At 35.0% G+C, this 16,045-nt stretch overlaps 1 protein-coding gene and 1 long non-coding RNA gene across 2 annotated transcripts; one reads left to right on the top strand and one right to left on the bottom strand.

Moving 5' to 3' along the window:
- Nucleotides 1-8,095: 8,095 nt before the first annotated feature.
- Nucleotides 8,096-9,613, top strand: LOC104223984 (leucine-rich repeat extensin-like protein 6). The gene has a single exon (XM_009775527.2). The coding sequence runs from the start codon at nucleotides 8,201-8,203 to the stop codon at nucleotides 9,377-9,379; it is 1,179 nt and encodes a 392-aa protein (XP_009773829.1). The 5' UTR covers nucleotides 8,096-8,200; the 3' UTR covers nucleotides 9,380-9,613.
- A 3,885-nt stretch (nucleotides 9,614-13,498) lies between these two features.
- Nucleotides 13,499-15,696, bottom strand: LOC104223982 (uncharacterized). Its single transcript, XR_710256.2, has 4 exons — nucleotides 15,616-15,696; nucleotides 14,980-15,044; nucleotides 14,521-14,573; nucleotides 13,499-13,763 (listed from the first exon to the last, which is right to left on the bottom strand). It is a non-coding gene; the product is annotated as an uncharacterized lncRNA (long non-coding RNA).
- Between the last annotated feature and the right edge of the window lie 349 nt (nucleotides 15,697-16,045).

The raw sequence follows: 16,045 nt of genomic DNA, 5'->3' as shown, positions 1-16,045 counted from the left end.
AGATGAGTTTGGATAATGCAAAGATAGCTGGTGTCTTTCCAGCTATGACGTAGATCTCGCATTTGCGAGGTCTGGCTCGCAATTGCGAGCTTCGCTTTTGTGAACAATAGCTCATATTTGCGAGCATGGGCTGGGCTAGGCTACCCTCACATTTGCAAACTATCAGTGGTCGCATTTGCGATCCCTGTGTCGTAGTATGCTTTTGGGTGATCTTCGCATTGCAAGGCAGTGTCCACAATTGCAAAGGTGGGTCTTTTTGTAATTGCAAAATTTTTGTCACAATTGCAGCTTTTGGGCTTCTGATACATAGTTTGCACTTGCGATTTGTGCCTCGCATTTGCAGTGGTCACATTTAAGAATAAGACATCACAATTGAAACATCTACAACTGGGTAAAAGAGGAAAAATCGGGACTTAGCTTATTTTAGTACTTTACAGCATTTCTCAACTCTAAACACTCTAGAGGCAATTTCGGTCCATCCCACCATAATGGATCTCTCCTACCGCTACCTACTAGTGGATCGATTTAGGGAAGGAAAGAAATGCCGATGTTGCAATTCTTCCCATACCGATAAAGCGAGTCACCCGTGATTCGATAGTTCCATTTTCCGTTGATGCAGGCCGATTGGGATCCCAGCAGTCAAACCACTGTGTTCGTTCCTCACCCTCCTTCCAATCAAATCTATTCTAAGGTGTCCGGAGGCAGGGGAAAGAAAGGAGGGATTGATCGACCAACTTGAACATATCCATAACCTGCTTCCATCTGTCCTGAATGAGGGAATTAAGGCGGGTATAGTCGAACTGAACTGCTTGATTCTAAGGTGGGTGATAAGCAGCTGTATCCGTATCAAGCCTACCATCTCTTCTCACGAAAGACTTTCCATCCCGTCTCTGAAAGTTTTGCAATATAAGTGGCCCTGCTTCAAAGCCCCAGAAAACCAGAGGATTTTATCCCCAAAATCATTGGTAAGGAACTCTAATCCACTTCATTTCAATTATCCATTACTTTTCATGGGATTTCAACATCAAATTTAGAATTTCTATGGTAGAAATTAGGAATTTGGTTAGAAATTGGGGACTTTTGTAAAATTGAGATTAAACTTCGAATTTGGGTCGGATTTCGAAACAAATCATATAACCGGGCTAGAGGGTGAATGGATAATCAAATTTTGGTCCAAACCTCGGGTTTTAACCAAGTGGGCCCGGGGTTTTTTGTTGACTTTTTAAAAATGATCAAAATTGAACCTCGTTCATTAATGGGTAGTTTCTAAAGTTTACTTTGAATCATTTGATCGATAATTTTCTAGATTTTGTTGGTTTGAAGGCTTGTTCGAAAGTCAAGGTCGTGGTTGGTTGATTGCTTTATTTTGCGGAGTGAGGTAAGTGTCGTGGTTAATCTCGAGTTAAGGGATTAGGACCTGTTGGTCTATTTTCTACGTGTTTTATGTGTGGGGACAACATATATATGAGATGCAAAGTATCTATGCATTGTCATTGGGTTAAATCATGCGGGTGAAAATTATTTCTTTGTATTACTTTGTTTTGTTAATTATGTTATCCATGCTTAGGTTAGATTATCACTTCTTTATTTATTAGTTTCGTATTTATTGTTTATTTCGAATATGTTGTATATTTTGAAAGTTGAGTTTGATATCGTGGCACTGTATTTGAAGTGAAATTATTTTCCACCTTGATTTTTATTATTCGAATTTGTATTGTTTCTTAGTGAGGAAAAGAGAGAGAATCACGAAGGCTGTTTCCGCGCTTTATTTGCATCATTATCATATATTGAGAGATTTGAGAGTAAAATCATGAAGGGTGATGTCGTACCATTATATTCATGATATTACATGGTGAGGACGAGAGTTAAATTACGAAGGGTGATGTCGCGCCATTCATTTTCATATCATTGCTTTATGTGATTTCCGGTTTTGGTGATTTACTTGGTTATATTGTTGCTTAATTCGAAAGATGTTATTTTGGGGTATCGTACTTGACATTTTTATGATATTCTCCCCTTTCGCATATCCCCTTCCAGTTAATATTTTATCATTCTTCTTGTTATTTTGCTGTTTTATATATATTTATACAGGATTTTTATGTAGGTGTCATGTCATAGCCTCGTCACTATCTTGTCAAGGTTAGGCTCGACACTTACGGAATACATTGGGTCGGTTGTACTCATGTTACACTTTTGCACTTCTTGTGTAGATACTGGTATCGGTCCCAGCGGTGCTCTAAGGCCCCGTAAAATTTCACCCAGAACCCAGGATTTTGTGATGCCGAGGTAGGTTTATGTGTTTGAGGTTTGTAGAAATTCTTCGTGGCGAGGGAATTTTTGGGTTGTACAGTGCGTTGGGGAGTTGGAAGAAATTTTTTGTCGAGCAGGGCATTTCTGCGGTCCACTATGCGGCCGCAAAATAACTTTGCGGACTGCAGATCTGCCGTGGAATGCAACAGGGCCCAAGCTAAAGTTTGAGGAGAATTTTGCGGTCAATTATGAGGCCGCATAATTATTTTGCAGTTAATTATGAGGCCGCATAATTATTTTGCGGGACACACAGTTTGTCGTGTATCTAGCAAGAAGAATTCTGGAGGGAGACTTTGCGGTGCATTATGGAACCGCATAACTATTCTACGGGCCGCATAACGGCTGAAGACTTGACCAAGCCGAGCCCAGTTCTGGGAATATTTTTGCGATCCCCTTTGCGGGCTGTATACTCATTTTGCGGTCTAGTCTACGATCGTAGACCCGACTTCGTAGGCTTAAGTTTGAATTTTTTTTACCCAAGCCTATTTTGATAAATAGACTTACGAAACCATTATTGAAGGTGAATTTTGATAATTTAAGAGAGAGAGGGGATGAACTAGAGAGTGAACGAGGAGCTCTAACATCTTCCACTTCAATTCCTGTCTCAAGCCTCGGAGAATTCACTAAGAAAGCTTGCAAAATTATCTACTAAAGTGGTAAGGTTCTAGCGCTAGCCTTCAATTTCGAAATTTGGGTTGGGAATAGGTTATGGAGAAAATGGTTTTGAGAATAAGAGTTGGCTAATGATGCATGCATGTGCAAATGAGGATGGTAGAGAGGTTGTGGAGTATATATGGGTGACCTATTGAAGTTGGGATTACTTGTGGGGTGAAGGAACATCACCATAGGACCTTATAGTCAAATATGCCTACCTAGTGTTTGATGAAATGCTTAAATAAGCTGAACACATGAATACCTTCCTAATTATGGTTCAATTTTGTTTTGTCTCTAAATAGATTGAAGTTGCTAGAATTTTCAGAACATTGTAGTAATTTAAGGAAAGCTCAAAGTGAGGTATGTTGGCTAAACTTCTTTCCTAGAATCGAATCCCTCGGTGTTCTCGTAAGTTTCAAGTATGAAGGGCCAAGCTCTTATTTCTCATGTTCCGAGTTATTCCTTATAAATTTGACTATTCCGAATAAGCTTCTGTTGAAAGATATATACTGCAAATGTGTGTCAAATACTCCTATCATATTGTGTTCTCCTTCGGGAATGTATTCAAATATGACCAATATGTCGGAATATTATGATTTCAATCATGTTTCAATTGCAACTTATTAAGCTAAATTGTGGATGAAAACTCAATATGCTTAAGAATCTTATTGCTCATATGTACACATAAAGTCTTGGTTAGAAATTCCTAGTTATTGATAATCCATAATGAAGTTTGAAAGTGAAAGGAGTGTGTATGAAATATGAAATACGACCGACGTGCCAAGAACGAAATTACACTTGTGGCCACAAGTGCCATTGAAATGAAAAGACGAGTGAAAGACTATGAAATGAGCTATAAATCCTTTTTATAATAAATGTTTTGGGAGAATCGTTTAGTTACCGAGGAACACTAGGTTTAAATAACCTAATCCCGAAATTATACGTGCCGGTGTAGGAGTGATTGAAGGATAAAAAAATCTTTATTGATATGATGAGATTATTTCCCTTAAATGGGATGAGATTGATTTGTTGAGATTATTTTCCTAAATGAGATTAGATAATTGCTAGTGGAAAGTGATGTCAACCCACACGACATTGTGGTGAGACGACTTAGCCGATTGAGCTGAGATCGGACTCGTGCGGTGAGATGGCTTAGCCGATCGGGCTGAGATCGGACACCATGCCGCGCATACGGTGGTGTTATGATTGGATGTCTCGGGATGATATGACTTAGCCGATTGGGTCGAGATCGGACTCTGTGCTAAAACTATGGTGGTATATCGGTACTAAAAATCTCCTAACCTAAAATATTGAAAACTTACCTTGCTCCAAACTTGATGCTTTTATATTATTTGAGGCTATCATTGATCTTATGTTGTTTTTCATTGTACTGTTACTCGATTCTTTGAGAGTGTGTTTAGTTTTACATACTAGTACTATTCCATATGTACTAACGTTCCTTTTGCCGGGGTGCTGCATCTTTAATGGATGCAAGTGGTTCCACAGCATACAGCATCGATCAGTGATAGCGGTACACCCTCTTCCCAGCTGACTTGGTGAGCTCCATTTCATTTCGGAGTCTTGTATATTTTGTTCCTTATGTATAATGTTTTGAGGTATATCCGGGGCCTTATTGCCAGCACTACCATAGTACTCTTTTGTATCCGTTAGAGGATCCGTAAATACAGTAGGGTTGTATATTGGTATTGGAAAAGTCAAACTAGAAATATTGTATTTGTATCACATGTTTCACTTCAAACTATGTTTGTGTCATGTTTTTTGAGATTTATAAATGAAGTAACTAATGGTAATGGACTTATGTTGTTCACGTGACCTTCTTATTATTTAATTAATAGAAATGCACCTTCACTTTATTCACGGGGTAAGTTCGGGTAGAAGGCATTGAATTATAGGCTTACTTGACTGTGGTATCTTAGTTAAGCGCCGGTCGCGCTCCCCAAGGTCGGGCATGATAGGTGCTTAGAGGCACATCGGCTCAGATCACTTTCATACGGAGACTTGAGGTAGATCTGCTGGCGTTCGCAGACCTTAAAGTCCCCTTCCATTTTCTATCTTTATTGTTTATCTCTTTCGAATAATTGTATTTATTTCAGACTATGTTTGTAGACTTCTAGTTGCTCATGTACTCATGACTCCGGATTTCTGGGAGCAGTTAGTATCACGTTGTTTATATTCGCACTTTGTTAGATTTGGAGTTTATTTCTCGTTTATTGTCATTACTTGAATTAATTGCTAAAATTTGGTTAATTTCTTTATTAATGTCGGATTGCCTAGCAAGTGAATGTCAGGTGCCATCACGATCCCGCGATTGGGAATTTCGGGCAGTGACAAATACTAAAAATTTCATAATCAGCTTACGTTCTCATTCATATAATTACAAGGGAAGATGACGTATTTTCACATCATGTGTGTGTTTTTGATTTATGATGGGTATATGCCCCTACCAATGACTTTTTCCCTGAACTCTAAGTACAGGGTCATTTTCAAGAAAAGCCAGATTACTAGTATAATTAAACTCGACCCTTTCAGTAATTTAGATGCTGAAGCATAGCATATTACTCTTGCTAAATTCCGACCAAAGGTTTGTTGACTTTAGAATATCCATAAAGTTTCATATTTTCTACATGCAAGTTGGATTAATAAATTACACACATTTCACATCAAAGTATAATTTAAAAAAATCACAAATAAAGAAGAAAGACTTTCAGGGGAAGCGTGGTTGAATGGTTCGTTGTGGTTAACTCTCCTTCTTGCCAGCTAGGTTTCACCTGCTTATGATGACCAAAACCTCAAACCAACCAAAAACAAAAATAAAATAATGAAAAATATATTAGAGGATGAAGGGAAAATAATTTTTCTTTTTATTTTTAGAGAGAAAAAGAAATGGGATTGTCGGGAACAATTATATTCTGTTTCACCTGCTGCACCGTGTGAGAAAAAAGAATAACACTCTGCACATTACAGTACAGTAAGTAAATGTGAAAGAGGAGAAAAACAAATTTGCTGACCTTCTTTTAACTACTCATCAGTTACCATCGTTTGGTACCCGGGATTATGAAAATAATCTCGACAAAAGATTAATCAATACAATTTTACACTTCGTTGCTACTTGCTTATATTTTGTTTTCGGTTTAAGTAATAAACGATATAATTTTGTACTTCAATCTTGCAAAATCTTACACCAAATTCAATATGTGGGATAACAATACAAAAACAAGCTACTATTATTTTAGACGCAAACCAATCTACCCTTAATGACACGTGACTCTATAGGAAAATCGATACAAGCTTGACCCCCAAAAATTATATCGCGCCATATTAAAAATATATTTAAGCTGCATTATCCTAACACACACCTCTAATATCCAATATAGTAGAACCTAATAGCAATTAAATAATTTTACCACTTCAGCAAGAAAAGAAGTAGTTAGGTTCCTTGCTATATCAAATTTCAACTCTGTATCAAGTTAAAATGTAAGCTCTTCTTTAGCTTTACTAATAAGAAAAGCAGCTAGCCAGGTCATGTAGTCATACAATAGTGAATTACCCACACTTATCGAAATGAATTTAAGTTATATATATATTGATAATACAAATTTCACTACAAAAAAGGGTAAATTACGGAGGTTTATTTGCGGAGGTTAGTTACTTTTGCAGTAATATATTAGCCCCACAAAATTATACAATTTACGGGGATCTAAAAATCAATTCTATAATATATTTAAAAATAGATATGGATAATTAAAACCCCCAAAGAGAAATTGATCAGATCCAATGGTGTACACATAAGGAATTGCGGGGTTTACAACCCCCGCACTCAAAAAAATATTAAATTTTAAAAATAATAATCTATCTTCGCGCATGAAATTGCGGAGGTTAAAATTATAGTTTGTGGAGGTTAGAAACCTCCGCTATTTGATATTACAGCGGTTCGGGAAACCCCCGCATTTATTTGCCGCAAAATAATAGTGGCGATGCTTAACCGCCGTGACAGCACCGCAAACTGCAATTTTAGCCTCCACTATTTACCCCTTTTTTTGTAGTGTATTACACTATTAATAAAGTTTACCTTGGGATAGTTGGTCAGTTGTCATTTTTATCACATTACCATTAATGTTTATAAGAAAATTTACTTATAATTACCTAATAAATGACTTTATTATGTAAATAAATTTTATACCATGATATATAGAACTTAAAACTGTATCAAAATATACGAAAAAGAAGAATACTTAATGCTAACTGAGAAGTTATTAATATTCCACAAATTAATGAACTTCCTCATCATTCACTGAGTCAATTCATGAAAGGCATGCAACACCAAATTAAACGATGTCTGATGTGTTTAGATCACAATGTACTAACTAATTAATGGAAGCTAGCTAGTAACATTATTGCTATTTGTGTTCAATGTTTCCGAATTTCTAACTAACACTTTATATTTTATTTTTTAAGGTTAGGCTTCCGAGAAATCAACTTTCAACTATAATAATCAGTATAAGTGGGACACGGACAGTCCGTCCTAGCTTTTTAAAATTATAAGTTGTACTGGTAAAAAGTTTAAATTCTTTTATAGAAAGAAAATCTATAATTTCTACTCAATTTTCGAGACTCTGGCGCTGTTCTAAAATCTCTGTAGAAATTATGCTTTTTGACAACATATGCGTACAAAATAATACTTTTAAGTTAAACTAAATTAATACCAAGTTGTAAATAACAAGAGAACCGTGTTTTTGGTGAGATCAGTATCTAATACCCATCAAACTTTCTAACAATTGCGCAACATCATCAGTTTTGTCTATACTGTAAATCAACTTTCAGATCATACATTGTTTAAAGGATAGACATAAGGCGTCGAGATGATTATAAGAGAAATTGGTACTACCTCCCTTAAGCAAGTCATATTTATAAAAAGAAATCTCCTACGAATATATCACCAACTAGCAGATTATTTTCATAAAAAAATCAGCATTAAGTAAGATATGGTCAATTTTTAATATCCTAATTATAGTTGTCTAATTCCTAATCACTATTTAATTTAATTAAGTTAAAGAAAATACTCTCTCTACCAGCCACTTAGCCTCCACCAATAGCCATTTAAATATCAAACCTTTCTGCTTCTCTGAACAACATCCGACATAATACATTAACTTGTTCACGAACACATCAAATGTTGTCCTAAACCCTAAACTCCTAAAACTCACATCCAAAAATTATGAAGTTTATCAACTTAGCCGTTTTTGGCTTCTTTTTCATCATTTTCTTCTTCTCAAAACCCTCTTTTCAAGCTTCCCCTCCTCCACCACCAATCAAATATGACCAAAACCCTAGACTTTTCAATGCTTACATAGCTCTACAAGCTTGGAAACATGTCATGACTTCTGACCCTAGAAACTTCACCAAGAATTGGTATGGATACAAAGTTTGCAACTACACCGGAGTTTACTGTGCTCCGGTACCAGATAACCCTAAAATCACTACCGTTGCCGGAATTGACCTCAACCATGCAAATATTTCCGGTTACTTGCCTGAAGATCTTGGCCTGTTGACAGATTTAGCCGTTTTCCATATAAACTCCAATAGATTTTCAGGCACTATCCCAAAATCCTTTTCTAAGCTCCAACTTCTCTATGAACTTGACGTGAGTAACAATCTTTTGTGTGGTGAATTTCCTTCGGTTGTTCTTTCACTTTCTTCTTTAAAATTTCTTGATATTAGGTATAACCAATTCGAAGGAAATGTCCCTTCTCGACTCTGGGATCGAAAACTGGACGCCCTTTTCATAAACAACAACAATTTTCAGTTTACATGGCCTAAAAACTTAGGAAACTCGCCGGTTTCTGCTTTGGTTATGGCAAATATCAATATCACGGGATGTATACCACCAAGTATAGCAAAAATGGGGAAAACGCTAAATCAGATTATTCTCATGAATGCTAGTTTAAATGGATGTTTGCCACAAGAACTAGGGTTCTTGAAAAATGTGACGGTTTTTGATGTAAGCTTTAACAATCTTGTTGGGAAGTTGCCGGAGACAATGGCGGGCATGAAGAAATTGGAACATCTCAACGTGGCACATAACAAGCTCTCCGGCGAGATTCCGGCGAGTATTTGCTCGTTGCCGAGGTTGAAGAATTTCACCTACTCTTATAATTATTTCTGTGATGAACCGAAGATTTGTCTCAAGTTGAAGGATAAAAATGATAAGAAGAATTGTATACCCTATAGGCCATCACAACGTTCAGTTAATGAATGTAAGGCTTTTTATTCACGAGGTCCAGTTGATTGCCGTTCATTTGGTTGTGGATCAAGAAGTCCTCCACCACCCCCGCCACCTCCTCCACCACCGCCACCGCCACCTCCTCCGAAATCACATTATTACCATTATCCGTGATTGAAGAATATATTGTGTTTCTTTGACTTTGGTTTGCTTTTACTTGATTGGCTAGGTTTTGAACTAAAAGGGAAAAGGAAAATAAAAAAATGAGGCTGTGTTATCTTTCAATAAATTATATACATGTAAGAAAGGTAGACTTTTTCTTATTTATTGTATTTTACTTTTCTTATTGCATACATTGACTTTGATTATGTTATACTGCTAAGAGAATAGACTTTGTATTTTATTCCACCCTTTTCCATTCTTTTTTTGTGAAAATGAAATGTATCATGTGGGACTTTTTAATTCTTTTTCATTCTAGCAAGGAACTCACCCTCGAGTCTCCAATCAAAATTCAAAGTAGGCTCGAAAATTTCACTAGTATTAGGCTCGGTATCTACATACACAACACAAGTATAGTATGACTACGATAACTACGTGTACTCAATAAATATCAAGTCTAACCGCAACAAAGCAGTAGCATTGCTTTGATAAAAGATAATCTTTCTTCATAGTTTGTGTCATTCACAAGAATACGCGATAACAGAGAAAACAACAAAGAAACAACGAATATGATAAATCCAATTAATGCAGGAGATAATAAGCATCACATAACAAGACCAAAAGCATATACCAATTCTTCAAAATTTTACATTAACTCAATATATCCCAAGTGCCTACGACCTGCTAATAAGTTCTAAGCATGTGAAAGAATGCATCAAAACACCATATATAAATGATATGCATGAATAAACATGTAAAAATATATGAATGTGCATAAAGGATCACTTAAACAAAATAAAACTTCCACCTTTATGCTCAATCTCATCATCCGGTGTCATATTCAAACCAAAAATCGATCGAGTTTTGAACCTGCATGCACACTGCTGGTGGGATTCCGGTATTCGGTAATTCTAGAGGGACAAATCTATATCCACACACAAATAGAAACGTAAATATACACTCCCCACAAGAACATGATAGGACATGCCCTAACTGATACTTCAACAGGAACGTGAATTCACGTATGCCCTAACTGATACCTCAAAATAGGAATTGAGTCCACGCGCTTTAACATCTTAACATCAACAAGTAATGAGAACAAGATATATATACACTAACAAAGTGCATTGTATTGGGAAAAAAATTGAATTTACATTGAAGGTGACGTGGCATGACACGAGGACTGATCAAATGGTCAAAACATAATGATCAGTTAAGAGGCACGAGTGACAACAGATACGGGGAAAGGAAAGCTAAATAGGCACGAGAGGCAATTCGAATAATACAAGCTTCGTACCTATTTAGGTCATTTAAAGCCAAGAGATCAGAAGGCATTGAAGACATGGATATGATGACAAAAAGGAGTCTAAATTCAATATTAAATACCCAATAAGTTAGAGAATTGGTATTAAATAGGAATGATTGTGTAACGTCTTATTTAATGTCATTTATTGCTCATAGTTGTCTCATTAAGGCTAAGGTATTACTCCTTTATTTAGGATCAACTATAAAAGGAGGAGGTCAGGTCATTTGTAAGGATAGAGGATACCATCAACATTACATTAAAATACAAACTTATCTACTGCTTATTTGTCATTCTCAAAAAGTCTATTATTTCTTTTTCGTCTCCTGATTATCAGTAGCCCGAATTTCTATTTGTCTTTAACTTTGACCAAAGAATCATATATTTGGTTAAACATGCATATTTGAAACAACATATGACTATGTAGTTCGACCATGTAAAACAAGTATACGGAATCTATAATGTTAAAATGGCAAGCGAATGATGCCTATAATATTATTCTAGCATGAATAAGATGATCAAGTAGTCGTACACCAATATAACATGCAACAAGTAAAAGCATGTAGCAAAATAAAGCATAAAAACCTAAGATTTTACCCCAAGTATGAAAAACACGTGGTACCCGCATATACGCTTATCACCTTGTATATACATCACCCTCAAACACGTCGAATGTAACACATAAGTCAATTTTAGAAAAACTTCCTTCAAATCAAGGTTACCAAGATACTTACCTCTTTTCATGCTAGCTTTATTCTTTAAAATCCACCTTTTCTTGCTCCAAAACCATCAAACGAGCCACGTCTTAGCCCAAAGGGTTCTCCATAAAGTCGATCCAAGTCATAAGACTCATTTTTCCAAGCAAAAGATTTTGATCTTGTCCAAAATCAACAAAAGTTAACAAAAGTCAACCACAGGTCCACATGATCAAACCCTGAAATCAGAGTTAGATTCCGGTGAACCCATAACCTCACAAGTCCAAATATTTTTTTTTTCTCCAAATTTGAGTCCAAAGCTCCAAAATTTACTTTCTTAAGTTTTTGTTCAAAATCTCTTTTTTCCTCTTTGAAATCCTTGATTCTAAGGCAAAATGGCAGATAATTCATGTAATAATCATATACTCAAGTTTCATTACGCACCCCAATAAAGTAGATAAAAATTTCCTTAATCCAAGCTCTATAGCTCTCAAAATGGTGAAATAAACTCTAAATATGAAAAAAGGCTATTTATAAAAGTGGTAAAAAATGCCTAAAATTGGAGAAATAGCTTAAATAGATGTTGGTGTAAATTTTCGCTAACGATTTTTGTTTGGGTGTCCAATGGGGCGAGACATCCCTGTTCGGCCCGGTTTTGGCTCGATCCCAGCCCCGTTCGTCCCGGACCTGGTAGGTTTTAGGGGGACTGTGATGACCCGATAGGTCATCTTATGTTTTAGAATCTAATTCTGTATTCCGAAGCCTCAAATACATCTTTTTTTCAAGATTCAAAAAAAAAATTGTGTGCACAGTCTAGGTGTTTTTCCGAAAGTTTTTATGTTAAAAACTGATAAAATATGAAAATTTGCCTTCAAATCCATTTAAGTTGGCTTCGGTCAACATTTTGAGCAAATGAACTCGGATCCGTATTTCGATGATCTCGGTGGGTCCTATCATAATTTGGGAATTGGGCGTATTCCCGGAATCGAATTCAGAGGTCCCTAACTCGAGTTATCGCAGTTTGTTGAATTTGAAAATTTAAAAGCTTGATGACTTTGAAAGTTTGACAAATGTTTGACTTTATTGATATCGTGTTCGTATTTTGGTTCCTGAATCGGGTATAGGTCAACTAATATATTTATGACTTGTCTGTCAAATTTGGTGAGAAACGGAGTTGGTTTGACATGATTCGGACGTCCGATTGTTAAAATAGAAGTTCCAAAGTTTTCTTGAAAATTTCATTTGAAATTTAGTGTTCAATTCATTGTTCTAGGTGTTATTTTGGCGATTTGATCGCACGAGCAACTTCGTATAATATTTTTGGACTTGTGTGAATGTTTGGTTTGAAGCCCCGAAGGCTCGGGTGAGTTTCGGATAGGCTACAAAGTAAATTTGGACTTAGAAACCATTGCCGGTGTGCTTCAGTTCTGGTGCACACTACAACATAATGCATTTATAGCTACGAAATATATTGTAGCTAAATATAAAAATTTTCGTGGCTAAACACTTTAGCCACAATATTTTTTTCCGTAGCATTCGTAGCAAAACCGCGTAGCTAAAAGTTAGTTACAGACTTTACATGATCCGTGGCTAAGGACTAATACTTATTGCCATAAAAAAATTTATGTTGTATCTGTAATGGTAAAAATATCTTGCCACAAAAAATATACTTGTAGCAAGTGATTTTATTCTTTTGCCACGACAAATAAAATTTGTAGCTATCTTCATATTGTAGCCATAAGATTTTGTGTTGTAGCAAAAAATTTAATTTGTTTGTCACGCAAGCTCAACTTTCGTGGCTAAACTTATAATTTATTCCCGTAGCAATAGTACTTGTGATTAACTATGAATTCAAAATTTCATAGCAACACATTAAAGTATTTACCACAATAATTTTTATATCGTAGCTAAGAATTCATACTTTTAGCTATGAATTCCATAATTTCGTAGCAATAAACTGAAGAATTTGGCATGATCAACTTTAGCCACAAGAATTTATGTATTGTAGCTAACAATCCATATTATATCATCAAATATATATAAAAAAAATTAGCAAAATATTTTTAATTTTTTTAAATAAATGATATACATTAGTAAGAATAAATAATTAAAGGTTCAACAATATCATTCAAGATAAAGTAGAATACTAAAATGTTGTTATACTCAAAACATACGATATTTTTTACAAGAAAAAGAATAATTTCATACAGATCCACATTACATAATTCTTTTACAACACGAATAATAAAGTTCTAAAAAAACTAGCTAATGTGAGTCTGGTTAGGGATGACAACCATCAGCGGACAGTGAAGAGAAATGAAAACTCATAAGTGCTCCAATGCTTTTCTAATACCAGGTTCCGATAGCGAATTGAAAGACATTAGCCGATTGTATTTGTACCCTGTGCGTGAAAGAAATTGTTGTTTTTGTGGATATCAAGAAGAACGCAACAAAATAAGATCTTATAGAACTCTATCGATTATTTCACTTGGTGACACCACCTCCTGATCCAGCAAGATTGCCATGTTACCCTCTTAATCTTGCAGGACTGCCACCTTATGTTTCTACAACTATGGAGTCATAAATTTTAACCTGTATATAAAAAAATGACATTCACACCATAAGTTTAGTACATTAGTTAGTTGGGACTTGTCAATCACGTTTGAACTAAATAACATTTCCTTTTGTAGGGTAAGATTCTGCCAGAAACAACAACATGCTTCTTTAAAACCTTCAGATTATTAGTGCAATATATATACCAAAAAACTACAAACCGTTCAAAACATGTCTTATTTAGCAGTTCTTAGTTTGAAGCACAACACTATAAGAAAATACTATCAACCTCATAAGCTGCATTTCTTCTTAGTATCTGATAACTAGGTGTTTTCAAGTCTGAAGTCTTGTAAATTCTTAAGTTCGTAACTGCCAAAAAAATTATATTCTCATATTTATCTGCTCAAGAAAAGAGCATAAGCTAAACCAGATCAACATCACACCCGTTTCATATAACAAACATTACTAGAGTAAAATATTATTATTCTAAATAAAATTTCAAAAGTCCTAAAGATTTTAACAAGAATTTTGTAAACATTTCATCCTTCACTAGGCAGTATATCCAATTGATTTTGTTTTCAGAAAGAGTGAAGTATCATACATACCTCATGATTATTACACTTGTTTGTTTCTACATTGATGCCCATAACACAAGTGCCTGAAAAGACAAATTCGGGTTTACTTAAAAAGAATGAACCTAATCACCATACTGCAACATAAATTTGGAGCATATTCCCACAAATGGTTGTGCTAATGTATCCCATAATTTCATCCTTATAAGCTGTTGGAGTATTTATACGGCATATTTGAGAAGTTTTTCCACCATCTCAATAAATTCATTGGATAGCTTCTAGAAGTATTTAGGAGTTATGGATTTATCTTAATCGTTGAATTGAAGTTTTAGAAATAAAGGAATGGTAATATTTTAACAACCAACTCTTCTTCACCTGTTTGCATCATTGCTAGCTTCCACAAGAAGTACAAAAATATATAGGAAGCGAAGATGCATTTCCATATGACCATTTATTTAGTAAGTTGTACATCAAATGAATGCATATACTCACCCTGTATCCACTCAACTGATCATCAAGTTTGGGTGAATATTGTGCCTCACCAACTCATTTACTTTCTGCAATTATTCACATAGATATTAGCGACTACAACTGTGAACAGTACTTACTCTAATAGAGAAGATTTATTAGTATAGTTTTTTGTGTGTGCATATAACTGTAAACTGGGTACAACCCAAAAAGCCATTTAAGATCCTCAATCCGCAAATGAAGGTAATGAAAAATATACAATATACAAGAAAATAGAAAAACTAATTTAAACAAATTACAAAAGGCAAACATAGGCAATATAAAAGGCTTGTTCAGGCTTAGTACTACAGAATTAAGATTCAACTACTAATTTCCATACAACAAACTAATTTAAACAGATTACAAAAGGCAAATATAGGAATTAAAATATACGAAAAAGGCCCTCCATTCATAATAGGAGAGATTCCCAATTCATTGCTTTGAATTTGGCAATCTTTTAAATTCTTGGCACTTATCAATATAGCTAAAGTCGGGATTGCCATTTCACTGTCATAATATAATGATGAAAGTGAAAGGAACTATTCTCGATCAAGAATCCTAGGAAAGCATGGCAAAAATCGAAATAATTAAGAAGGAAAAAAAAAACTAGGGGGGCCATACCTTGACAATTTCTGTTTTCTAAAACAAGAAGAACGAGGGTTTTAGGGATAGTTGCTTAGAGTGGGGAAAGGTTAGAGCGGGAGATGTGCGGATATTTTTTTGGGGGGAAGGGGTTGGGAGTCTAAATATTTTAGGTCTTAAGGGAATGGAGAGATTTGGGCTTTAATCTTTTTTTTTTTTTTCGTTTATATTTTTTATTTGTAACTTTGCCTTTAACTTTTCATATACTTTTGCACACAAATGAATACCTACACGATATTATGTAAAAAACTAAAAACAAAACTAATGTAGTAATAATAAAATTTTGCTAGCAAAACAACAAATAAATAAAATGGGAACTAAGCTATTGTGTATATAATGTTTTGAGTTTAGATTGTAGAAAAAATTAAATTGTAATAAAATATTCATTTAAAGTATAAATAGAATATTT

This window comes from Nicotiana sylvestris, chromosome 1 (genome assembly GCF_000393655.2).
Source record: "Nicotiana sylvestris chromosome 1, ASM39365v2, whole genome shotgun sequence".
In the NCBI taxonomy this organism is placed as follows: Eukaryota; Viridiplantae; Streptophyta; class Magnoliopsida; order Solanales; family Solanaceae; genus Nicotiana; species Nicotiana sylvestris.
Note: the sequence above shows the minus strand (reverse complement) of the source record. Positions and strands in the feature narration are given on the sequence as shown.